This window comes from Schistocerca gregaria, chromosome 4 (genome assembly GCF_023897955.1).
Source record: "Schistocerca gregaria isolate iqSchGreg1 chromosome 4, iqSchGreg1.2, whole genome shotgun sequence".
In the NCBI taxonomy this organism is placed as follows: Eukaryota; Metazoa; Arthropoda; class Insecta; order Orthoptera; family Acrididae; genus Schistocerca; species Schistocerca gregaria.
In genome coordinates, this window is record NC_064923.1 from 100,705,249 (window position 1) to 100,732,635 (window position 27,387).

Genomic DNA, 27,387 nt, shown 5'->3' on the forward strand with positions numbered 1-27,387 from the left:
TTACGGTGACCGGTTTCGACCACTGCTGTGGTCATCTTCAGACCAATGAGTAAGAACCTCTCCAGCAGGAGGAGGTTCTTACTGATGAGCACAGTAGTGGTCGAAACCGGTCACCGCCGGCCGGACTGGCCAAGTGGTTCTAGGCGCTACAGTCTGGAGCCGCACGACCGCTACGGTCGCAGGTACGAATCCTGCCTCGGGCATGGATGTGTGTGATGTCCTTAGGTTAGTTAGGTTTAAGTAGTGCTAAGTTCTAGGGGACTTATGACCTCAATAGTTGAGCCCCATAGTGCTCAGTGCCATTTGAACCATTTTTGAAACCGGTCACCGTAATAAATAAATTGTGATCAAGACTGTTTTTGATAGTAAAAATTAAAAAGAAAATTGAGAATCTGTTAGATGACGAACAGTTTTGCCTCCGAAAGGTTAGAGCATCACAGAGCCAGTTCTGACGTTAAGCTGGATAATGGAAGCAATTTTAAATCCTCGTCGCCGTCTTTTATGTCGTCTCACTGTCTCTGTAGAGCTGTACCGTGGGAACAAGGAGAGGATGTTGTTGGTGGACGGTCTCCTCTTTCTATAACGCAAAACTGCACACAATTATTAACTGGATTCTTTATTGGTAAGAATAGAAATCCACTTTAGCTAGTTGTTGCGTCGCGTAATCCACGTTAGCCTCACTACTGGTGAAGTGCAAGTCCGCTATATTCACTATAAGGTTACTGTGTGCTGCCTGTTTCTTTGCTAAAGGCTAAGACTGTAGCTCCATCTCGGTGACACGCTGGAACTCACTAGGTCCGACAAACTCGAACTGGCCCTCCGGTACACGGCGACTATCTAAATACTGGCGGCCGAGAGGGCGTTGGCGGCGTGTTTTCTGCGAGTCTGGCATTGGCCTCTTTCGATCTTCTCCAGATCTCTTTGCCACATGGTGTGCTAGCGCCGGCTTAGCCAGCACAAGCAAGACTTAAGAAAAATCATGACCGCTTCACAGGATTTGTTGACTTAGAAAAAATGTTCGACAAGACGCAAGACTTCGAAATTCTCAGGATAAACGGTATAATCTATACGTAAAAACGAGGAATAGTCAATATGTATACAAAACAACAGAGACCAATACTACTGGAACAACAAAGCAAAAATTCTCGGACAAAAGATGATGTAGATTCAAGAAGCAATGAAACGATATCGATAAGATTAGCTGAAAACATCCTCAGTGAATATAAGGTAGAATTACAACATTTGATTAATTGAATGAACAATCTAACGAGCACTGCATATGGACTGTAAGCAAAGTAAATAATGACGAAAATAAAGAGGAAAAATGAAATTAGCTATAAATCTCTAATCGGAATTGGGAACCATGTGGTAGATGAACAGATGAAACTCTTTAGCCTTTGTGAATAAAATGACTTACGTGTGTAAGAAAATTAAGCCATATCATGCTGTGTTATCTGATCCTATCACGAAGTGATCCAAAAATGAAAAAACATGTTTTCAGATATCTGCGTAATTTTGACTGTGAATTTTGATTATCTAAACTCAAAAGATCCCGTTTTACTCACAAACTTAAGTAAAGGAATGGCGTCAGAGTTTAGCAGCAGACGCCGCAATGAACATAAAACACGAAAACTGCCGTAAGTTAGTTCGTAAATAATTTGGAAAATGTCTATAACTGTATTCAGCTATAAAAAGCCAAATAAACTTACATTTGGTCATGAGTGTGACGTAATATGATCTCTTATTGATTGTAATCACAATTTATGTAGTTGACAGCTGTCACATTAAAAAAATTACACCTATAAAGTGCCTCGCACCAACAGTGGACGGGCTGTCTCACTTCGATTGGTCAGCGCTCAGAATTTAAGGATACAGGGTACTTTCTCGGCTCAATATTATCTAACAATCGACAACTGTTCCTTTCAGGTACTCTTTGTAATGTATATGTTTTACTGATTTTTTGTTGATATCAGGTAATGCAGCACACTTTCTAAAAAATTAGAAGTATTTTGAATATTTTTGAACCTGCTTAAGGTTATTAAAAAAATACAAAGAAATTGATGCAATTTCTTTTCCAAAATGCTTCCTCCAATTGAGGTACCATTTAATCCAATGTTATACATTTGAAGGAGACCAAATTTTTACAGATATGCATGACATGATGGCTGTGATAGTAGACGCATTTAATTCCACCTATTATGTATATTACAAGGAAAAAAAGTATCACGTCTTACATTTTAATTTTTATAATATTTTTCCTAGTAAAAATGTTAATTTTTTCTATAATTTAGTTGATTCTGCAATAAAGTTTCGGTCTACTGCATATGTAGGAACTATTGCAAGTTACAGAAAAAAATTGAGTAATGCTTTATAAACTTTAGGAAATATTTGTAACTGAATTCTGAAAAGTACAACTTGTGGGAAATTGCGCATGAAGATAGGAGTCCAAAATAACTGTGCCTCAGAACATTACTAAAGCATAGTCTTCATCCTGCAGCATTTCTTCATCTTCAAGCTTCCTCTTGGCATTCCTTTTACCACCTCTTGCTTCTTTGGTAACTTGGAGAGCGAATCTTTCAGCTTCTTGCATCCGTTGTCTGTCACACGCAAGAAATTGACCTTCCATATTAGAGCCACATTTTATGCCTACATTTCTCAGGACTTCCAACCTTCCTATCACTCCATCATTGCAACATATCACTGCATCTAGTACACCACTTTTTAATGTATTTAGTCGTACAAAAACATTCTTGGTTAATCTTTCCCATATGCAATGGTTGAACCTTTCATTTGTATTCTGAGTGCCCCCATGAAGACATTTACTAAGCAAAGGAGGGTCACTCAGGGCTCTAAAAATTGGTTTTATTTCATTTATAACAGGTTCAGGAAGAGAATGGTTATGATGATATATTTGACCACTTTCTTTTGCTTTTTGCTAACCACATCAAGAATCTGCTCCTTTAGGGCAAAGTCCGTGAAAAGTGTGGTCACCTGTGGACTCCTTTTGAAAGCAGGTGGCCCATATGGCTTTTCTCATTGCTGTAACGTCATTCAGAGGTGCAGTTCGTCTAATGGCCAGTCAATAATAACTCTGAAGAAGGTCTGTTTCAGTTTCTGTCACTCTGCCTCGGCCAGACAGAGATTTTCCATCAGATAGCAACTTTCCTTTCATTTCTCTTCGTAGCTTCCTCAATCTAGCACCCATCCCCTTTTGCAGATGTCCACAACACTCCAGTTTTTTTTAGCAAGGTATCACCATAAATATTGAACCCATTAACTTTATTGAAAGCATTAGAGTCCCCATCGCCTATGTACTTCATATATCTAACGGTATAAACTGGCACCGACCTCTGAAATATTTTTCGAGCTCCATCACACTTTATACCTCTATAATTCTTAGAACACTGGTATTCAATATGTCCTTCAGCGTTACTGTGGCAGGTGTGGCAGTACTTAGATATGCACTCAACATCAACAACTTTTCCATTCTCCAGAGAAGTACCGCTTACAACACCACTCAAAGAACGATGTCCTCGACGTTACCATCTCCCATCAAGTGCAACAGCAATGTCCCTGGTTCCACTAATATTTACGGTTTCTTCTACTGCAGGTGTCATAGATGATTTAGACACAACCGCCAATGTACCTAACAGTATTTTTATGTACTTGATGAACCTGCTGGGAGGAGGGGGCAGGTCCATCAAACTACAAAACGTTTCAGTAGCCTTTTTTCCTTTTCCTATTGCAAGCATTGCATACACTATCTTCAAATTCACGTCATATGAATTATGCACAATGTTCGAAGTCATTTTAGAGGTAGTTTTATTACAGGATCTACACAGAGCAACTAATTTTGACGCTAAGCCTACCTGATAGTTTCTTGTTCAGTTACTTCCAGACAGCCTTCGCTATCAAATCGTTTACATTTCGCCACTTCCTTTATCAAGGAATATAAGATCCCACATCAACAACAACAAATCCACTACAAACAGCACCATAGCTACCACAAAAATTTGAATCACCAGGAGGCATGCCTTGTGGGAGTTTCTTACCTGAAGAACTGATACATAGGTTACTTTCAACAATGTGGCGTCCTTTGTGAACTGGTTACCATGGAATTTCCTTTTATTGCATTTCTTGATGTGTGGCATAGTTCGTATTAATTGCACGCTAAAGGACGAGGGTGTAACCGTGGTCTAGGGGCCAGTCCGCCTTTAGCCGCGGAGCAGGTCGGACTTGTTTACGTCCTGGCTGCGAACGTTCGCGGAAGAAGCGGTGTTTACACCGTCGTCACTCGCGTGTGTTACTGTTTGAATCGAACGCCATGGCACATAATTTCCGAAAAACCACGATACAGTTCACGTTCTGTAACGAGTATGCACGACCGAAGGCTTTCGAAATCGAACGTTTCTTGAGGAACGAAGTGCAACTTAATTACACGGAGATCATTGGAATTCATTTATCAATCGTGAGCAGCACTCTTTACGTAAAGATGATTGACGACGCAGCATGCGATAGGATCATTGAAGCCGCCAAACGAGAATTCCAGTTCCGACACTCCGATGGTCATATTGGCGAAGTTTTAGTCGCTCATTCGGGCCTGGGCGTGCGTACGATTCGAGTCTTCGAGCTGCCTTTCGAGGTACCAGAATCATTGGTCACTGAATCGCTCCAGCCATATGGCAGAGTTATCAGTCATACGGCCGAACGTTGGGCAAGTTTTAGCACGTATCCAGTGCTCAATGGTGTCCGACAGGTGCGAATTGCCCTTACGAAACATGTGCCATCGTACATCAACATCGGCGGCTGTCGAGCTTTGTCATCTATGATGGACAGCCCCAGACATGCTCCGGGTGTGGTGGTGAAGGACATCTTCGATCTGCGTGTATGCAGAGGAGACTCGTGCAACTCCCCAGCGGAGACCTCCAGAATCCGACTACACCAACGTCACTGCCGATGACTTACGTGCCGGCGCTTCGCGGGGAGGTAACGCCGAGGTCGGAACGCACTATCGAACCGACGCCGCAGTTGATTGAGGCGCCTTCGGACCCCACTGACGAAGGAATGGCTCCGACCAACCTCCAATCCCAGACATTACAGGTGGTGCAAAAAGAGGTTGACAGCGTCACAACAGGCATGGAGGCTGAAGTGGAACGACCCCAGGGCGTTGTGGCGACGGCGAGACTGCAGGAGATACAAGATTCACCGACACCAGAGGCTGAGGTGAGGGCCCGCAAACAACGCTCGCCAAAGCGCCGCAAGAAGCGCCGACTAAACTCTTCGGAGACGCTATCTTCTCTTCTTGGGAGCCCAGAGGAGACTAACACTATGGACCTGTCTGACTTGGAACCACAAGCTTCCGATGTCGCAGACCATATGAATTCGGACAGTGCAAAGATGTCATGTCGCTCAGACGACACATCCGCTCAGGGGCCTGCTACCCCTTCTGCGGTGGAGTCTAAAGCTGCGAAAGAACAACAGCTGTCACTCATCAATAATGCACAGGAAAATTTGGAGCACCACAATGATATCAGCTAGTATGAGCAGGACGATGAAATCACCGATGCGGACCATTCTACTGGTGGGGACTCGCATCCGTCTGCATCTCAAGAAACCTAATACCGCAGGGACACGTCCGTCGGGCGGCCCTCTGCGGATGTGCAAAGGGACTGTCGATACGGTGCAACTTTGTCATTTTAACATCATGTGGAGATGACAGCTACTCGACCCCAGGCATACAGAATAGGGACAGTGAATGTAAATACCATTAGATCGCCCGTTAAACAGCAGTTGTTTAGGGACATGATATACGCGTCGGATGTGGATATACTGATGGTGCAGGAACTCTATATTCCTGAGTTCCAGGAAGTCCATGGCTACATCTCCTACACCTCGCCGCACTCGAATAACGACAGTGGAACGGCAATATTGGTCCGGGACGGGATTCCGGTTCGCGACCTGGCTTATCTACCTTCGGCACGAGGACTGGCTATAACTGTTAATGGAATTCGCATTCTCAATGTTTATGCCCCTTCCGGCACCGACAACAGACGGGCGCGTGCGAGATATTATTCGGAAGAGATTGTGCCCTTATTTACCGGCAGATTCGATCATTTCATTATAGGTGGTGACTTCAATTGTGTTTTAGCCCAAAAAGACCAGACTCCACATTACAATACCTCTCGTGAATTGCATGTGCTATGCCGGGACTGGAGTTAAGCGACACCTGGCACATGATTCATAGGAACCGTGAGGGATATACATTTTATACCAGTCACTCAGCGAGCAGACTCGATCGAATATATGTTTCGGTTGGCCTACAGGATAAGGTGATCGACGCGGAACGATGGCCTGCGGCATTTACTGATCATCTGGCTTACATTTGTACCATATCACTCCCTAGGCAAAGTGTGTGGAGAAGCCGCGGGACATGGAAGCTCAATTCGTCACTTTTGGCAGACACCGAATGTCGTCAGAGAGTCGAGGAGGTATGGGCCACATGTCAACGCCGTCTACCAACATATACCTCCGTGCTTCAATGGTGGCTCGAGTGTACTAAGCCGGCAATAAGAAGAGCGCTCATACAGTATGGTCGGGATAAGACGAGATGGCAAAGAGACACTCTTGATTATTATTACACAATGCTTCGTGAGCTGTCCTTCCAGGTGCCGTCTCCAGAACACCAAGCGGAAGTTCATCGTGTCAAGGCACAAATCCTATCGATCACACGACGACGACTGGGTGGCATCCCAATACGGGCAAGATGTCTCGACACCATCACTGGGGAACGTACCTCGATGCACCATGTGTCGCGGGAACATAAACGTTACCGCCGGGCATTGGTAACAGTGCTCCACGGTTTAGATGGCCGTCAACTGACAACACAACAGGACATTGCAAATGAATTTTTAGATAATTTCCGCCACCTCTATGCCGGTACACCGACGGACCGTCTCGTGGGGGAAGAGATACTGCAACATCTGCAAACGACACTGACAGAGACGGATAAGGCAGCGCTTATGGAGCCACTCACAGAAGACGATATAAAGGTGGCACTCAAAAAAGGAGCGGCCCATAAATCACCAGGGCAAGATGGAATTACGCTAGAGTTTCATCGAGAATTCGTGGACATGATGATGCCACAGTTGGTGTCGATGTACAATGAGGCGATGCGTCCGGACATGCGCCTACCGTCGGATTTTGTGACGGGCTTTCTTCTTCCCATCCCGAAGATGGCGGGGAGTCGCAATGTTAATCAGCATCGGCCTCTCACTATGCTAAACACCGATTATAAAATCTTTGCAAGACTACTAGCGTCTCGTCTCTAGCTGGCGATATCCAGGATAATATCCCCTGATCAGGCTTGCCTAGGTGTGCGAAGCAACATCTCCTCGGCGTTAAGTGAATACCGTGACGTTATCGCCCTTGCGGAAACGTGTAAAATGCGAGCAGCGATGATATCTGTGGACATCGATCGTGCGTTCGATAGGATAAACCATGACTTCTTGGCGTCTGTCATGAGCCGAATGGCGATTCCACCTGTTTTCATCTCCATCGTTATGAGGCTAATACGAGGGGCTACATCGAAGGTGATTGTAAACGGCCGGGAAGCGGGCTCGATTCCCATTAACAGCTCAGTCCGACAAGGGTGCCCAATCTCCATGATGCTGTTTGCGGTAGCGCTTGAGCCGCTGATGTGTGTTATGAGGCGCTCACATATTGGGATAGCGGTTAATGAGAACTCTTTCGTTTGCCGCGCATATGCGGACGACATGATCCTCCTTGTCAGATCAGGACATGAAGTGCGTCAGGCTGTTGAACATCTAGACTCTTACGGGACGGCGGCAGGCAGTGTCGTTAACGTGACGAAATCCAAAATTATGGGGTCTGGAAGACGTATCGGGACCGTTTCAGACGGTGGAATCGCTGGGATGTCTGGGGATTACATTTACCCGTTCACTACGGCGGTCGGCGGCGGCGAGTTTTCGGCGGCTTCTGCAGAATGTTCGTCTGACGATACGCAACAACTCACTGAGAGCCTTTGACATGATCCAACGTGTGGCATACACCAACGTTCACATAGCGTCACGACTGCCCCATTTAGCGCAGATCCTACCAATACCGAAGGGTATTGCAGATCGCCTCATGGCTGCCTTTGGTTACTATGTTAGTACTGGGATGTTATTTAAGATCAAATATAATACGTTAACGCTACAGTTCCGGAACGGTGGCCTCAACCTCACAAACGTGAGAAACAAAGCTCTGGCGCTTTACATGCGAGCGATGATACGAAATTGGCAACAAAGAAGGCATACCATAACGTCAGCTCTGATAGAAGTACTTGTTCCGCCTTCGTACGAACCCCCTATTGCTATGGGCAATATTTCGCCTTCTCTTGCACACATTGCCTCATTTCTTGTTGATTACAGTTATGTTCGTCTGAAAGTACCTTCGACGAGAATACCCACGACTCGGGAGATTTATAGATGCTTGATGGATCACCATGGCCGCAATATAATGAAATTCAAATACCCGTCGAGAACGTGGAACCACATTTGGTGTGCAGTGCATACTCCATTACTGTCAACAGCAGCGAGATCGATGTGGTATATTCTTATAAACCGTAAACTTGTGACCAGGAGTCGATTACGTACAATTCATATGGTCGATTCTCCTCTTTGCACCAACTGTGGACTGTTAGCAACGGAAGAACATGGTTTAGTGTGTGGCGCAGCGAGGGACGTCTGGATGCTGACGCGTCGAATACTGGCCTTCCTTCAGCGCACTAACTACACAGAAATCACATCGGATGTACTTTTTCTACCGGACAAGACCTTTTTTCCCAAACAAAAGACATATGCGGTCAATTGGATCGCTGGACATGCGACGAAATATTTGTTTTCGTACGATATTAAGTCCGTGATGGATTATTGGATGTATTTACAAGAACAACACGAGCTCATACGGAGACATACGAAATACAGGACTTACTTTTCCAATTTTTTAGGAAGTGTTTTTCACAATTCGCCCGACAGCTGGAGGGTCCGCCCGTGACTAGGATTGTCATTTACTTTATTCCTGTTACAAAAAAAAAAAAAAAAAAAAAAAAAAAAAAAAAAAATAGGGCGGCCTTTGTGTTGATTTTTTGGTTTCTAAATTGTTTTTGCTGTCTCGATACTTTTCTTATCCCTAGGACAGCACAATTGTACGAATAAAGAATGTTTGTTTACCCTGCCTTCCTGGAAAAAAAATTAAAAAATAAAATAAAATAAAATTAAATTAAATTAAAAACAAGTTGGTAGAGCAATTAAAAAAAAGGGGGTAGCGTCTTCGATTCATAATGGAAACATCTTCGGTCCTGGGTTCGATCCCCGCCACTGCCTAAATTTTGATAAATAATCAGCATTGGCGCCGAAGACTTCCGGCATAAGAAGTCAGCCTCATTCTGCCAACGGCCTTGTCAAAGAGGGCGGAGGACCGGATAGAGGTTCAGGGCACTCTCTTGTCCTAGGGGTGGGAAATTGCCCCTAAAGGCGGAAGAATCAGCAATGATCAACGACATGAGGATGCAGAAGGCAATGGAAACCACTGTATTAAAGACATGTAACGTGTATCCACAGGACATGTGGCCTGTAGTTGAAGAAGTGTCATGATGATCTTTCCATTGGCAAAAGATTCCGGAACAGTCCCCCATTCGGATCTCTGGGAGGGGACTGCCAAGGGGGAGGTTACCAAGAGAAAAAGATTGATAATCAACGAAAGGATAATGTTCTACGAGTCGGGGCGTGGAATGTCAGAAGCTTGAACGTGCTAGGGAAACAAGAAAATCTGAAAAGGGAAATTCAAAGGCTCAATCTAGATATAGTAGGGGTCAGTGAAGTGAAGTGGAAGGATGAGAAGGATTTCTGGTCAGATGAGTATCGGGTAATATCAACAGCAGTAGAAAATGGTATAACAGGTGTAGGATTCGTTATGAAGAGGAAGGTAGAGCAGAGGGTGTGTTACTGTGAACAGTTCAATGACTGGGTTATTGTAATCAGAATCGACAGCAGACCAACACCGACAACGATAGTTCAGGTATACATGCCGACGTCACTAGCTGAAGATGAACAGACAGAGAAGGTGTGATGAGGATATTGAAAGGCTAATGCAGTATGTAAAGGAGGACGAAAATGTAATAGTCATGGGCGACTGGAATGCAGTTGTAGGGGAAGGAGTAGAAGAAAAGGTTACAGAAGAATATGGGCTTGGGACATGGAATGAAAGAGGAAAAAGACTAATTGAGTTCTGTAACACGTTTCTGCTAGTAATAGCGAATACCCTGTTCAAGAATCACAAGAGGAGGAATACCCTGCTCAAGAATCACAAGAGGAGGAGGTATACTTGGAAAAGGCCGGGAGATACGGGAAGATTTCAATTAGATTACATCATGGTCAGACAGAGATTCCGAAATCAGATACTGAATTGTAAGGCGTACCCAGGAGCAGATTTAGATCACAATATAGTAGTGATGAAGAGTAGGCTGAAGTTCAAGACATTAGTCAGGAAGAATCAATACGCAAAGAAGTGGGATACGGAAGTTCTAAGGAATGACGAGATACGTTTGAAGTTCTCTGACGCTATAGATAAAGCAATAAGGAATAGCGCAGTAGGCAGCAGAGTTGAAGAGGAATGGACATCTCTAAAAAGGGCCATTACAGAAGTTGGGAAGGAAAACATAGGTACAAAGAAGGTAGCTGCAAAGAAACCATGGGGAACAGAAGAAATATTTCAGTTGATTGATCAAAGGAGTAAGTACAAATATGTTCCGGGAAAATCAGGAATACAGAAATACAAGTCGCTGAAGAATGAAATAAATAGGAAGTGCAGGGAAGCTAAGACGACAAAAAAAATTGCAGGAAAAATGTGAAGACATCGAAAAAGATATTATTGTCAGAAGGACAGACTCAGCATACAGGAAAGTCAAAACAACCTTTGGTGACATTAAAGGCAACGGTGGTAACATCAAGAGTGCAACGGGAATTCCACTGTTAAATGCAGAGGAGAGAGCAGATAGGTGGAAAGAATACATTGAAAGCCTCTATGAGGATGAAGATTTGTCTGATGTGACAGAAGAAGAAACAGGAGTCGATTTAGAAGAGATAGGGGGTCCAGTATTAGAATCGGAATTTAAAAGAGCTTTGGAGGACTTACGGTCAAATAAGGCAGAAGGGATAGATAACATTCCATCAGAATTTCTAAAATCATTAGGGGAAGTGGCAACAAAACGACTATTCACGTTGGTGTGTAGAATATATGAGTCTGGCGACATACCATCTGACTTTCGGAAAAGCATCATCCACACAATTCCGAAGACAGTAAGAGCTGACAAGTGCGAGAATTATCGCACAATCAGCTTAACAGCTCATGCATCGAAGCTGCTTACAAGAATAATTTACAGAAGAATGGAAAAGAAAATTGAGAATGCGCTAGGTGACGATCAGTTTTGCCTTAGGAAAAGTAAAGGCACGAGAGAGGCAATTCTGACGCTACGGCTAATAATGGAAGCAAGGCTAAAAAAAAATCAAGACACGTTAATAGGATTTGTCAACCTGGAAAAAGCGTTCGACAATATAAAATGGTGCAAGCTGTTCGAGATTCTGAAAAAAGTAGGGGTAAGCTATGGGGAGAGACGGGTCATATACAATATGTACAACAACCAAGAGGGAATAATAAGAGTGGACGATCAAGAACGAGGTGCTCGTATTAAGAAGGGTGTAAGACAAGGCAGTAGCCTTTCGCCCGTACTCTTCAATCTGTACATCGAGGAAGCAATGATGGAAATAAAAGAAAGGTTCAAGAGTGGAATTAAAATACAAGGTGAAAGGATATCAATGATACGATTCGCTGATGACATTACTATCCTGAGTGAAAGTGAAGAAGAATTAAATGATCTGCTGAATGGAATGAACAGTCTAATGAGTACACGGTATGGTTTGAGAGTAAATCGGAGAAAGACGAAGGTAATGAGAAGTAGTAGAAATGAGAACAGCGAGAAACTTAACATCAGGATTGATGGTCACGAAGTCAATGAAGTTAAGGAATTTTGCTACCTAGGCAGTAAAATAACCAATGACGGACGGAGGAAGGAGAACCTCAAAAGCAGACTCGCTATGGCAAAAAAGGCATTTCTGGCCAAGAGAAGTCTACTAATATCAAATACCGGCCTTAATATGAGGAAGAAATTTCTGAGGATGTACGTCTGGAGTACAGCATTGTATGGTAGTGTAACATGGACTGTGGGAATACCGGAACAGAAGAGAATCGAAGCAATTGAGATGTGGTGCTATAGACGAATGTTGAAAATTAGGTGGACTGATAAGGTAAGGAATGAGGAGGTTCTACGCAGAATCGGAGAGGAAAGGAATATGTGGAAAACACTGATAAGGAGAAGGGACAGGATGATAGGACATCTGCTAAGACATGAGGGAATGACTTCCATGGTAATAGAGGGAGCTGTAGAGGGCAAAAACTGTAGAGGAAGACAGAGATTGGAATACGTCAAGCAAATAATTGAGGACGTAGGTTGCAAGTGCTACTCTGAGATGAAGAGGTTAGCACAGGAAAGGAATTCGTGGCGGTCTGCATCAAACCAGTCAGTAGACTGATGACAAAAAAAAAAAAAAAAAAAAAAAAAAAAAAAAAAAAAAAAAAACCGAGTACTTCCACAAATATATATAGCACATGAAAAAACTGCTTTAGCGAAATATAATGCAACATACTTGTAATCACTGGGAAAAAGGAACTTCACAGTTCTTTTCGAAATAATACTGGTTTCTGTAACAGAAATAAAGAGGGCGTGGCGGCATATATGATCATAACTTTAAAATTTGGTATATATAGGTCATTTTTAATTTTAAACCCTATTATGTGTATATCAATGTAATCAGGAAAGTCTATAGAATTTAATAAAGTCATAAAAACATTTCGATTGCATTGAATAGTGAGGCACATCCATCGGACGAAAATATTAAAAGGGTTGAGGTAGGAACAATGAAAATCCTAGACTGACCAGTCTGTAAGAGTTTAGTAATCTTATTTTAAAAATCTCTTGTCTTGTTTGGCGACTGAGAGCCCTCGACTGCGCCATTGTACGATATTTTTTTTTATTAATTTTATTCATTCGGATACCAGCTACTAACCAAAATTCATTTTAAGCTAAGTCAATTACACACGTCTTTATGCGTTTCTTACTTTAGCTCGTAATCAGGCCATCACTCAGAATAAATTTTTCAAATGGTTCAAATGATACTAAGCACTATGGGACTTGATATCTGACGTCATCACTCCCCTAGAACTTAGAACTACTTAAACCTAACTAACCTAAGGACATCACACATATCCACGCCCGAGGCAGTATTCGAACCTGCGACAGCATCCGTGGCACGGTTCCACACTGTAGCGCCTAGAACTGCTCGGCCACATTGGCCGACAATAAATTTCTCATTCACATGCTAAGCTTACGATTAAATTATAATTTATTACAATATGGTTAATCTAAATCTTGCAATGTTAGTTATGCAAATTCATATAGGACGCTGATGTTTCACGTCCTGTGTTTTTGAGCTTATTCCTACCCACTATTGTTGTTTCATGGTGGTGTTCTGTTTCTTAGACAATATTTATGACGCATATTTTCATATAGGGCGCTTCACAGTGAAGTTCGTTGTAACATTCAAGTGAAAAACAACAAACATGCTCTTTACAAACGTGCTTGCTATGTTTATTAAATTTACTTTGGACCTATTTTCTTGAGAAGTGAAGGCTGCTTTATAGAATTTACGGAGTGTACTGTGTTGTGTGTTCTTCAGTCCTAACACTGGTTTGTTGCAGCTCTCCACGCAAATCACACTAGTGTATTCTGTGCGAGCCTCTCCATCTCTGCCCAAGTATTGATACCTATATCCATTTGAACCCATTTACCATAATCAAACGATTCTTTGAGCCTCGTGATGTGTCCTGTCAAACCGAACTCTTATTTTACTCACGTTGTTCCATATATTTCTTTTTTCCCCAGTTTGACTTAGTGCCACCTCATTCATAATCCAGTCTACCCATCTTATCTTCAACGTTCTTCTGTAGAACCAAATTTAGAAAGCTTCTTTTCCCTTTTTGTCTGAGCTGTTGATCGTCCACTCTACATTTCCACATAAACCTACACTCCAGACAAATACCTTCTGAAGATACTCCCTAAATACAAGGTGGTATTTGATGTTAATGAGTTTGTCTTTTCCTCTACTTCAGCCATCATCAGTTATATGCTGCTAAAACAGCACAAATCATTTACCACTTTTAAGTGTCTCATTTGCTGATCTAATTCCATCAGTATCGCCTGATTTGATTCGACTACATCACATTACCATCGTTTTAATTTTGTTGATCTCTCGATTTTCAAGACATTATTCATTTCGCTAAATGGTTGCTCGAAGTCTTTTGAAGTCTCTGACAAAATTAGAATGTTATTGGAAAATCCCTAAAATTTTATTCCTTCTCCCTAAAATTTGATTCCCTTTCCAAATATCTGCATTGTTTTCTTTAGTTGTAGCTTAAAAAACTTCTTCTGTATGAAATGTCATTACGAAGATCTCTGTGTGTAATCTTCACACACAATGATGACCTATGATAATGTTTGTAGTAGCCCATATTTTTATTCCATGAATGTCTTAGAATTATTGTTACCTCTATGTTCCAGACGCATAATGTGGTTTATACGATGTGTTTGGTTAATGTAAGATACATGCACTTGGTTTTGAGAAAGATGTTTTCTCATTTGTCTGCGTGCAGTATTGTTGCAACGAATTTCAAGTATACTGATAGAGGTATATCTTTAGTGGTTCCTATTATCACTTCCAACGCATCTTGGTGTAATATATGGCAGAATAATACACGGCAGAACTGTAGTTAAAAATTTGTTTGTCATAAATCGTTATTTGGTCCCATTGATCTATCACAGATAATATAAACTTTAAATATTTTTGAAATTTGTATCCTTATTAATCATTCGTGTGTACAATATTTCATTAACCTGGTCTCCGTGTATCAGTATGTAATGTCAAGTCTCTACAATATATTCGCGGTCTGGCGCACCAGTAATAAGTAGACTCTTTCTCTGTATAATTTTCATGACATTTACGCTTTCATATATGATTTTAATTTACTGTAAAGAATATATATGCCCTTAAGTGAACTTCGTCACCGATTACCGAGTGCATAATACTTCAACTAAGTCTGACACGTGAGCAGTAAATGTAACATAATTGCAGATAGTTATATACAGGTTAACAGTGTTTGGAAGTAAGTACATCCTTGACAATATCGTGTCAGTTGTTTCAGCTGTCAGGCTGGAGCGGCTAGTGTATGTTACGATGAAGAACGACTTGTGCTTTTATGAATGTGACATCAGCACGATATTTATGTGATGAGTACGATATATACATGACATAGCAAATGTAACCGATGTTATTGCGCTGTAAATTTGGTTATGTTAATGTGAATTATGGTGTGCTTTATTTGTAAGTGACGATCTCTGCAGACATGTGACGCTCTTTCACGCTGGTTTATTTCTGGTGCTTGATAATGCCTCATGGCCAAAATTAGCTAACAGCACGATTTTAATAAAACACAATAGAGCCCATAATGATCGATGTATTCCATTACTGAAGTACTGTAGGTTAGAATTCTTCTTCTCTCTACTAATATTTCCTTATTTAAATGTACTTCTTTGATTAGTTTGTTTAATTAAAAAATTTAAGAACATTTACAGATTTTCCGTTATAGCGCAGACACCTTTCATAAATAATATTCTGATTTATTTAAAAATTACGTTAATGCGTTACTATGTATTAAAAGTATAGAAGCACTTTATGCAAGTATTTTTTATTTAATAATATACTATTATTATTATTATGTTTGGTTGCAGGTAATGAGTTAGAGATAATCGACATAGATTGCAACCATCACAAAAGCGACAGGGAATTCCAGGGCAATGATGGGGAATATTAAACTATGTATTTCATTTCTCATATGTATTTGTAAATTAATTTGTTTTAAGTAAATGCATTATATGTAATTACGTATTTTAATATAGTTAATAATATATGTTAGCCCGAGAGGGAAACAGCTGATTCAGTGACATACATGCAACGAACAGTTGCAGCATATACCGCCGATATCTGTATGCGCTGTAACCGTTCCTTGCACATTTTTGCACGGTTTTCATATCTCCGGAAATACCATTTTTGACTATGTTACTTAAGTCTTGAAACGATATTGTCTGTATTTTCGGTATATGCTTAAAAATTTAGTAACAGCTCTGTTATTCAGGAGTGTGAATTTGGTTTTCCGCCCTGTAGGATGATTTGAAAATGGGTCTCTGCCCGAAACTAGTCATCGACCGAATAAAAAAAGTAAAATTTGCAGCTCTGGACTGGTTTTTCGTTGTACTGACTGGACGGACAGTTCATAATTCGTGGAAAAAAATCAGGCAATAGGATGATTTGAAAAGGGATCTTCCTCTTTGCAGTTTACCGCCGTGAACGTATAACCAGAACTCCATAATTCTTCCAACGCTTTCGATGTTCTACATCTTTGACCATTATTTGTTTCTATTTTGTTTCTTTTTTCACAGTGCAATATACCTTCTTCCTGTTTTCACTCTTGATGTGTGTTCAGTTTTTGATGGCTATTTGCCACTAAATCTGAAGGGGGTGCGATGGGGAGTTTCCCTTGTTAGTAATACAGATAATTTATATAATAATGCGCTCTGCTTTTCTATTGTCCGTGTTTCCCTTCGGGGCCCATTTAATTGCTGGTGCAGGTTACTGACAAAACTGAGTTTCATGCTGAGGAAATACTCGACTTGATGGTACCGATTCTTTTTCATCTCTCACGTGTAATTTATGTATTATAACCCATGTTACAAAATATAACTCACTTGTTGCCGATTGGTTCGTTGGTGGCACATCTGTCTGAGAGAGCACCCCTGGCTATTTTTCAGGTGGATCGCAGCGCAGCGGCCGGCCGTCTTGTAGTGTGACGGGGATCGAACCCGGGGCCCCACTCCTCCGTGTCCGCCACAGAAGGAAGAGACTTCGCCAGCTGCGGCCCACTAGCGCTGCTGCCCTGTGTTTCCCCTGAGCTGCGAGCCACGACGCCACACAGCGACCTGCAGCCTGGTTCCGCTCTCCCGATACGAACCCCGTACCTCGTGTCTGCAGAACAAATCACACAACTGCGACTGAGAGAAATCTCTCCGCCGCGGCTGCATTTACTGTGACCCCCACGCACCGAACATATCGGTACCAAAAGGGAATTCTCATAGAAAATGATGCTATAAAAGATAACTACTGGGATATGACTTATAAGTAAGAGTTGCTCACTGGAATGCAAATCTGCTCTCTCCAATCCGTATTGATTGTGCCTGCTGGTGACGACTCTCGCATGTGGAGTCAGATACCGCCAGAACATACTCTCTGGTGGAGCCTGTCCTCAAATCCACAACCACTGTGTCTTCTGAACTTCGCATCATCTCGTATGAGAAGAAGTTTAATTCTGTTACATGTGATTGTCCCCTTCAACTCACTACTATGATCGATAACAAGTTAACTCACAGTAAACTGTTACCTGGTCATGATAGGCGCTACGAAAATTAAGCTTTGAAGCTAGGAGCACTGGTACTTTACTCTTTCGGAAAAGGCATTCGTATATAATTTCTCTGCTTCACTAAACTGCAGACTTCATTGCCTCTCAGATAAGAATGTACGTCGGTCCATTATACCACTACTTATCGCAAGCAATGAGCTCATCGAAACTTATTCCCACTCTAACAATACCACCACTTGCAAAGTAGGTTAGAAATCAGATTAATAATGTTGCTCACGCAGCATATGTTCGCTTTATCGGGCAAACAACTAAGTTATTGACTGTGGACAGTATCGTCAGAATGCAAATAATGAAGTCACTGTAAGAAAGTCATTAATTTTGGCACTTATCTTGAATGGATTCCCCCGTAGATTTCGTCGAAGTTGTTATGGCTCATCTTGTTGATTCTAGGGTGATTCCACTTTGACTGCTAGAAGGTCCAGATTTGTATTTTAGCAATATTTGAAGACCTAACAAATGTGTTTTTCGGGAAATTCTTGATGACCAAACAGTCCCATATCAGAACAATGGTATGGTAGAAATAATTTTTGACTTGGTGCTCACGATCCACATTTTTATTAAACTTCTTGTAAATTCACATATAATTCTTCTTAATTGTCACATCATCAAGAAAACAGTTTTGTATCAATCTTCATACATTTAATTTCCACTTTAAACAAACACAAGGCTTGACTGCTCTTTTACAAAGCGAAATAACAACTTCTACAAAGTGAAACAAACACTGCTCTGTGCGCATTCGCGCCAAAACGGTTACAAGTAAGTCAAAGATTATGACAGTCTCACAGAAATGAATACACACAAGAACCATATCACTGTAATATATCGATACATCGGAGTACCTATACATTAATAATACCAAATGTGAATATTGTCACAAAAAAGTCGGTTACTTCGCAGAAAAGTAGTATGAGATTACTGATATCGAGAATGGGGGTTGGAGTGCCGTAATGGTCACGTACATAAACTACCATTACACCACGCTGACGACCTTTCAATCGTCCAAACAGATGGTACTGTCCCAGCATTGTATGTAAGATGTGGCACCAATACCGGTCCCACTTGGCCAGACTTTCGAACTGGGACTTGATAACTCGTGTTGCGGGTGGGATTACACTGTTACGCGGTGACTCGTTCTCTTCAGACTGATACTCCTATTTTGTTCCCACGGTGTGCTGCAGTTTCTTGAAGTTGTTTTTTGGTACTGTTTGTTTCATATCAAAGGAATACGGCGCAAAACGCTCTCCTGAGGTCACGAAAGAACGCCAGCAATTTGTTACGTTATGTGTGAAGTTACGGACTGTTCGGTGCCGAGATACAGGTCTTCCTTTCGCTCTAGGGCTAGAGAGAATCCTACATTAAGTTCACATATCGTCTTACACTTCCTTTCTAATTGAAATCAGTTCCTTACGAAGAGAAATGTACTTCAGTTTACCCCTACCTTTTCTATGTCCCAGTTCTTCGATTTTCATTAAAGCGAATATTTTCGCCATTCCTACATGCATCACGAACTATATCATACTGATACATTCGTAATACTGATTGTTTTCACCAATGGGTGACGCGTTTCAAGTTATAATGACTGTTGATGGCTGTTCCTAGATGCCATAATTACTGTGGTGAAACCTCTGAAGCCATCCGAACACAGCACGTAGATCCAATGTGTTGTCGCCATGGACTACTAATAGCTTACTGTGAGCAGGTGTTTCTTAGTTAAGACCATGTTTGTAGCGAAGTTGCGCGATAGGGTAGAGGGGTGTCGCATTTATCATCCATGATGCCTCAGGTAAAACAACCAAATTTGGTTTCTTGCAGGTATGTTTCCACTTACAAAATATCGACTTCCGTGCTCTTACTGTAACAGGCGTGCTTTATGTATGGTTCTTTTTGATCGGCTGTCGTGTATTGTAGGACAGAAGGATAATTTCTGGTACAGAAAACACCTGTCACAGTGACCAAGAAAGTGCTTATGTTCCTCGAAGCTCGTGTTATACAATTCACATTTTTTATGCCTGTTCCTAAAAACATTATTACGCTGACTTTAATGCGGTGTATCTAGCAGTTTAGTTTTTCCCTCAAGCTATACTTATAAAATTTCACACGCCTTGTGTCCCGATCTGTATTTTCGTATGCCAGTGTTAACGTGTACTGGTTTGATCACTGAAAAGACTTCCAGCCCGAAGTGTATGATGATTGTGATACATTCTACACTATGTAACAGTATGAAATTAGGTTGAGCTGCTATTGTTCGAACATAGTTTGCAGTTCCGTGCATACTCGAAGATACGTGGTAGTAACGAGAGAGCAAATGTTGAAGCTACAGAAGGTTGTCTCAGGGCCGCAGTTGACCACGGAAAGAAGACAAATGCGGAAACAGATACGCGAAGTCGCTGTGTTGAATGATGTAGTAGTAGTATTGTGATGTAGGTAAAAGTGTCCCTGAATAACAGTAGAAACGGAAATGTTACTGATTTATTTCGACCGTACTATTGAGGAAAATGTTGTATGACAGAAAATATTTTGTATGTATGTGTGTGTGTGTGTGTGTGTGTGTGTGTGTGTGTGTGTGTGTTTGCCATAAATTACGAATTGATTATGGTAATAGAACTGAGATCTGAAGACTTAGGGAACTGGTTATGTACAATGGCATTCCTCAAGTTAAAAACGCAAGTTGTACTATCAATTTTTCATATATTTTGTAAGTAATTCATGGTTCCTAAATAAAATACTGCTAAGGCTCTACATTACTTATGTACCGTATCATTTGTATACATTTGTGTTTTATAACAAAATTAAATTTTTACGTGATATTTACATTGGCATTCTTCAATTCTTGGACCTTTATGGTCTGTCTGAACAGATGCCTCATATGAATCAAAAATAAAAAGCTTTTTGTCTTTTATTTATTTTCTTTATCCACGAGTTCGGCATCTGAAATGAACACATACCTCTTAGAATCATAAAATAAGCAGTAAGACTAACAATAAAGAGGAACATATTGTTCTGTACTGTGTTTCTTCAGCCACTCTAGCAAATAGCTTTCAAGAGTTCCTCTCCAAATCCTTATACGCTCTTAACAATCTTGACCATGTACGCTTAATATATCGAATAAGGAAATTATGAAGTCAGTTCTGAAATTACGAAACCTCACTAGGGTAAAGTATACAAGAAGTTTCCAGAATAAAAACATTCTTCTCACTATGAATAGAAAAGAAATTGATCGTTAAGGAATTAGTACAGTTGCACGCAAATGAAGATGCGAAAGAGAAAACACAAAATTTAGATATTCTAATGAAGTGCAAAACGTGAAAGTAAATTCTGTGGCGCAAGTCCAGTTAGCGTGCGGTCTTTCTTCGCCACAGAAGTAGGAGGGTGAAATCTTACCCACCCACACATCGCCGTTAAATTTCTCTTAGTCTCTTCATTATTTTCAAAAGCTTCGAGAGGCGTAAGATACACAAAAGAAAAACTGTTTACTTATCTTAATTTTCTCTCCTTGTTGGCTCCGGTTCTTGCGTCCAGGGGTACATTCTTGCGGCTGAAATTTTGATTTAACGTTGTGAGTTCCTGATGACTAAATAAATGGTGAAGCTATGCTATGATTTTCTTTTACCCCATTCTTCTATATCACACTGACTTCAAAATCTCCATTTTCATACAGCCATCAATTACGTTGCTGTAGACAAAATTAAAAATATACGTGCGTTTCCATCAGAGGTATACCCAGTACTTCTTACATTCTGCGTTGCTCATAATACTCCAAAGAGTTTACAAAACAAAAGAGTTTACAAACATTCTTGACAAGGTTTCCTCCCGCTGGTGGACCCAACATCGAACACAGAACACATCTTCAGATGTAACGCGCGGTTGCTCCACCTGTGTGCCCCATCCCAGATGTGACGTGTGGTGGATCCGCCTCCGAACATCGGTCTGGATATATAGTGCGCAGCAGATCCACACTCGAACGCTAACTCGGGCCTACTGCGGGTGCTGGGAGCAATCCGCAACACATGCACATACACAGACAAACAGAAAACAGAGAAGACGCACTGCAAATGTGCAATATGTGGGCGGAGGCGACTGGATGCAATCGACTACAGTGCTACGCACCCCAATCAGAAAGATAGTGAATTTGCGTTAGGTGTTGGCAGCTGTACTACATTTACATGTAGTTTTAGAACATGGAACGAGAGGTTGTCATGATCGCGTGGGTAGATGTGACATGGAAAATCAATATAACGCTGAAATGCGCTGAAATTGAGGAAGTAATTTCGTGTCTTCTGGTTGGCGCAGAACAATTCTTATACATGGGTATACGTAAGCGGCAGTAAGAGGAATCCGAGAAAACGTCGAGATTTAAGCGAAGGAACCAGGGAAACAGTTACTTTTTTCCATCGAGGCAGCATTCTACTGTATGTCTATTGAGGTAACAGTGATACACGCGCGTTCACTACTTTTAAGAAAACGGAGAACCATGTGCCTCTAAAATTATATGCATCTGCGTTAAAGGATAACAGAGACTGGACGGGGTGATCGATTGAGATGGAGCTGTAACATAGAGATAGATGGTAAATTAAGCACTATGCTCGAGGTGCTAGAAATATCTTGAGTGCAGGCTGGCATACTTTGATGATGTATATGTTCGAGAATTAACAATAAATGGACGTATTGCACAATCATCTGTCTACATTCGCAAGGATACTCGCAAAGTAGAGAAGGGGCGGTATAGCTATGATAGTGAAATTGGGAAACATGTTGTCGCATCATTGGTCGGTGTTGAAATCACTGTAATTTGCTAAAATTGTTGGCACTATCAGCTGTGATGCTTATTATTAGGGTACATCGACGGTGTCTTTTCCATCCAATCTGTCCACTGGTATGCTGTTGGTTACCACATAATGACTGACTGACATCGCTTGTTTGAGTTTGAGAAAGAGTTTGGGTGGAGAGGCAACACCTTCTGGGGATGGCTAGTATCGAGACGATGATCGCATACATGAATGCAGTATGAGGAATCACTCGAAACAGAATGCAGAGACATCACTTATTCCGTCACTGTGACAGATGAGTTTAAATGTACAGGTCATAAATCACCTTCGGACTGCAGTTTGGAAACTCTTCCAGTTTCCTTAAGTTGTAACTGTCTTTTATTTAAAATCATCCAGTGTATGTGCTGCGTTATGTTGGTGGCAGTAACAACATATACCATGCGACATCTAGTTTTCTGTGAGAAGCAATGGATCAGAACATGTTAATGTCAGTTTACAACCTGCCACAGACCTCAAAGTCGTGGTAGAAAGAACAAAATGTATGGCATTGTATGAAGAGTGTTACAGCAAAATAATGAATAAATAAATAAATAATAAAAAATGACACTGGAAGGGTCTCTTCGGCTTATAGTATAGTTTGTAGGATACGGTCATTCTTCTACAGTACAAGTGATGAAACTTTCAACTGGTCTGTATATTAATAGCATCGTCACATGTGCTTTATGCTGGAAAGCAGAAATGTGATAAATGTGATAAAAATCTTTCGAGTTCTCTATTGGATGAAGTTAGTGGAGCTTTTATAATTCGTAATTTTTCTCTCTTGGATGGTTCAGAATAATAGCATGTTGGGGTGATAGGCGTGAATGGACCTTGAGGGACGCAGATCTGCTTCAGACTGTAGTGTCTGTATGTAATTTGGGGATGCACCACAATGCATTAGCAAAATCCTCGTCTTCTCCCAGTTCCCGTTTCCATATAAAGGTCAAAACACATTTCTGTCACAGTAACTCAGCTTAGCCTGTTTCTACATAGGTTGCAGAAGGTGGTGGATATAGCTTTCTCCGACTTCTACTCAGTTCCGACTTTCATTGGAACGATCACATGCACAAAGCTCCAGGGATGGTAGCACAGAGACTGAAGGGCAGTTGCAAGATACGTAGGGACTACCTAAAGTCACTTTTGAATTTTACGGTAGCAGATAGGTTCGAGAAAGGTGACTTATTTCGAGATGTGAGAATGCCATAAATATGATTCAATAATGGTTGTAATCATTAAGGGACTTCTCCATAGGACCCAACGCAGGTATGTGGTTGAATGGAAAGACTTGATTCCAAATCCCAGACAGCATTTCTGAAGAGTGTCCCAGCAGAGATATGAAAATCGTGTGCACGTTTGTTACGATTTCAACCAGCACACCATCTACTGCTGTTTGTGGTCCTCTTCAGTCAACCATCGCCTGTAACCCAGTAGATACATCACTGAACCTCTGACCTGGCATCGAGACAGAATAAAAATACTGGAGAAATATCCAGCGGCGGCATGAGGGAGATGCAAATAACAGCTTCATACCACGTTCCTTAAATGAATCGCTTTCTAAATTCGGTAATTTTATCATGAGTTTGCACCATCGGTAACATGTAACCGCACTGCTGGTCTGATAATATATACTCCAGCGATCACCATCTATATTCAATGTCGTGGTATTTGTCTGGAAAAACCACTTCATTCGGAGGTAATTCCGTACCTCGATTTAGAAAGCCGGTATAGCTTTTAACATAGATACTTGTGTGCATCTGGAGAACCAAGACTGCTAGTGATAGTAATATGGTCGTGTTTTTTTAACATCTTTTGATTTCTAAGACGACTACGTTTCTCTTTCTGAGATACAGTGGTACCACTCGCAATGAGAACTGATGAGACATGTCCACTCATTGTTGATTTTTCATATCGCCGGCAATCAGATATTGGCGAAGCATTATAGCTAGTAGTAGGAGGTGTGTGATAGATTCCTCTTGAGCAACAGGTTTATAAAGTATGTGTGTGTGTGTGTGTGTGTGTGTGTGTGTGTGTCTGTGTGTGTGTGTGTGTGCATGTTCCGACATGTGCAAAAGAAATGACTATGTTCAGTCGTAAGGAAGGTATGGATTTGACATGGAACACAGTGATCGCAAAGGGAGGAGTATGTCAAATCATAAGAATGGTACAGATATTTCTGTTCCCAGAGCAACAGCCGTCATCAGGATGTCCGTTACTTCACTCATCGTCGAATGTCTTCCAATTGAGACTGCGATCGTAACATTTAATTGTAAGTTAAGGAATAAAATGTGTATGAGGAGGTTTTTTTTTCCTATGACGATTCTGTCCATGCATGCTTGGCACGCTAGGAATGGAGCTCAGCTGAGCTTCTGGGATATTGCTTCGGCTCGGCTCACAAAGCTCTGTCAATAACGTAACGCACTGATATTATTTCCGTATGTTTCTAAGAAATGTAAGGGTTCAAATGGTTCAAATGGCTCTGAGCACTATGGGACTTAACTGCTGTGGTTATCAGTCCCCTAGAACTTACAACTACTTAAACCTATCTAACCTAAGGACATCACACACATCCATGCCCGAGGCAGGATTCGAACCTGCGACCGTAGCCGTCACGCGGTTCCAGACTGTAGCGCCTAGAAACGCACGGCCACTCCGGCCGGCAATGAAAGGGTTTTTATCTAGATATTGTCGAGCAAATGCGGGTTTATAATTACATAATGTATCGTTACGGATATTGTTACTGAAGCAGTGTTTCAGTTGCTTATCCACAAAGCACACCACTGGTTTACAGTGTAATTTAATTTAGCGATGTCTTGCGTGTGTACCTGTATATTTGTGATCCCACTTGGATTTTTTTTTTATTCCCTGCTGTCTGTACACATTCACTGTGGCATCCTAATGTGTCAGCCATTGTTTTAAACACGCTAATAATACATGTATAAGTTCCTTACAGTGAAACATAGCTACATACGTAGGCTTGATATGTAGCAAAGGACTATCTGTTTAAATATGTACTGTGGTAACTGCTAAACATTAAACCGTGGAATATCAGTGTATTTGTTTAAATTTTAGACATTACATGTCAAATACATAGGGTAATATCCATGTATTTCGTATGTCGCTCAAACTGCAAATGGCAATGAAAATTTGTCATAAGCTGGAATGTCTGTAGAAAACGCCGTTGGGAATAATACTCTGCTGCAGCCGATAGGATAATGCCTTTTTGAATTACCTGACATTATTACACATCCACTGTAGAGTCAAAGTGTTTAGGCACCACAACGTGATTTTTGAGTCATAAATTCTAATAAGATAAGGCTAAATACACAGGGTGATTTGGGCTAAATACACAGGGTGATTTGATAGTGGGTCAAAGTGTAAGTGGACAGTCTGTTTACATTGCTGTCATTTTGGAGAATAAATTATAGTAATTGAGATAAAGATCAAAGTATTGAATGACAATTTTGTGCGCTTAAAGGCACCAGGCATGTGAGCAGTTTGTTTACGTTAGGCTTGCATTTATATATAACAGTGATGTACATCTTTACAAAAGGAGCCCAGGTCAAGTGACGCCATTGTTTACATCAGGAGATGTAACTCATCTAACCGAGATGAATACAAATAAAAGGCTTTACTGCAGGAGAGCACACACACTGTATTGCCAACGAATGGAAATATCGAATTCTTTGGCATGAATCTAATTCCAGACTGAAAGTGTTTGCATCAGGGAAACAAGTGCTTAATGTTACCTTTTTTCATGTTTCAGTAATTTTCATTGTGGTTTATAATAGGTCGTATGGTGATAAGTAAAACCAAGATAATGCAAAGGATTAAAAAATTGTTTTGTTTGGGGACAGCGCAGGCCTTATTTCTATCAGGTGATCGCATCTTTAGTGGCTATAATGATCCCACCCAAGCGGCTGTAAAAGCTCAAAAATGGTTTCCCTAACATGGTGCTGAAATACGTAGCTCCCCTGGCCTCCAAAGTCGCCAAATATGAATTGTACAGAGCGACATTGATTTATATTGAAATAATTACAAGCGGTCGCATAACTTTTATAGAATCTCGAGGAACTGATACGAGTACAGTTCGTCTGTATTGATTGATATAAAAGACCCTAAGCATATTTCTGCTTTCATATGCATCAGCCATAGGAAGAGAAAGACGTTATAAACACCAAAATTGGCTACACACCATTTAATATGGAGTTCAAATTGTTTTGTTTATCACATTTGCCACATGTTTTACTATTTTTGTTGTTTATATAGACTGGATCACTCATTTTGACGAGACATTGCTAGTGATAACTGTTTAAAAAGAATGTATCAGTATGTTTTCTGAGAACTCGAAGAAGTAATCTGCTCTGCTTTCTGCAGTGGAAAACTCAGCAAACGATACCGTCTCAGATCATGCATGTTGTGGCAGTGTCCGATATTACGTGTTGTTTTGTTAATGTTTATGGTGCGGTTCTAGTAAATTCCGAATTTTTCATAATTTATTGAGGTGAGTAGATCACATCTGTAGTAAGGAGAGATGATTCTTTACGTTCACTGATACCGCTCTTCCAACGTTCTGGGGAATTGTTCAGCTGAACTGCATCCAGCTGTGTTGTGTGGTATAGTTTCTTCTTGATCCTCAAACTTTCTAAAACTGCATATCCTTATTATTATCATTATCATTGCTGAAATTGTGGGACAGCTAAAACAGTGTACTTGATCGACACTCGATCCCGGAACCTTGCCTTTCGCAGATACTGTTCTAAGCGATTGTGCCATCCACACACAAGTTATGATCCGCCTTCACAACTTCAGTGTGGCCAGTACTTTCACTGCAGACTGCAATATTCCTTTTAGACACAATCCGCAAGGCTTGGATGAGCCATAT

The 27,387-nt window shown here is 41.1% G+C and overlaps 1 protein-coding gene and 1 long non-coding RNA gene across 2 annotated transcripts in view; both read left to right on the forward strand.

Annotated features, from left to right (window-relative positions):
• Positions 1-18,189, forward strand: part of LOC126267299 (uncharacterized) — a 41,437-nt gene extending 23,248 nt beyond the window's left edge. Inside the window, exon 3 of the long non-coding RNA XR_007548978.1 lies at positions 17,036-18,189. This is a non-coding gene — a long non-coding RNA (uncharacterized LOC126267299). The remainder of the gene's footprint in view (positions 1-17,035) is intronic.
• Positions 18,190-19,474: 1,285 nt separating this feature from the next.
• The window catches only part of LOC126267620 (serine/arginine repetitive matrix protein 1-like), a 100,816-nt gene continuing 92,903 nt past the window's right edge, over positions 19,475-27,387 (forward strand). The window contains exon 1 of the mRNA XM_049972918.1: positions 19,475-19,512. Coding sequence (XP_049828875.1) covers positions 19,475-19,512 — 38 coding nt within the window. The remainder of the gene's footprint in view (positions 19,513-27,387) is intronic.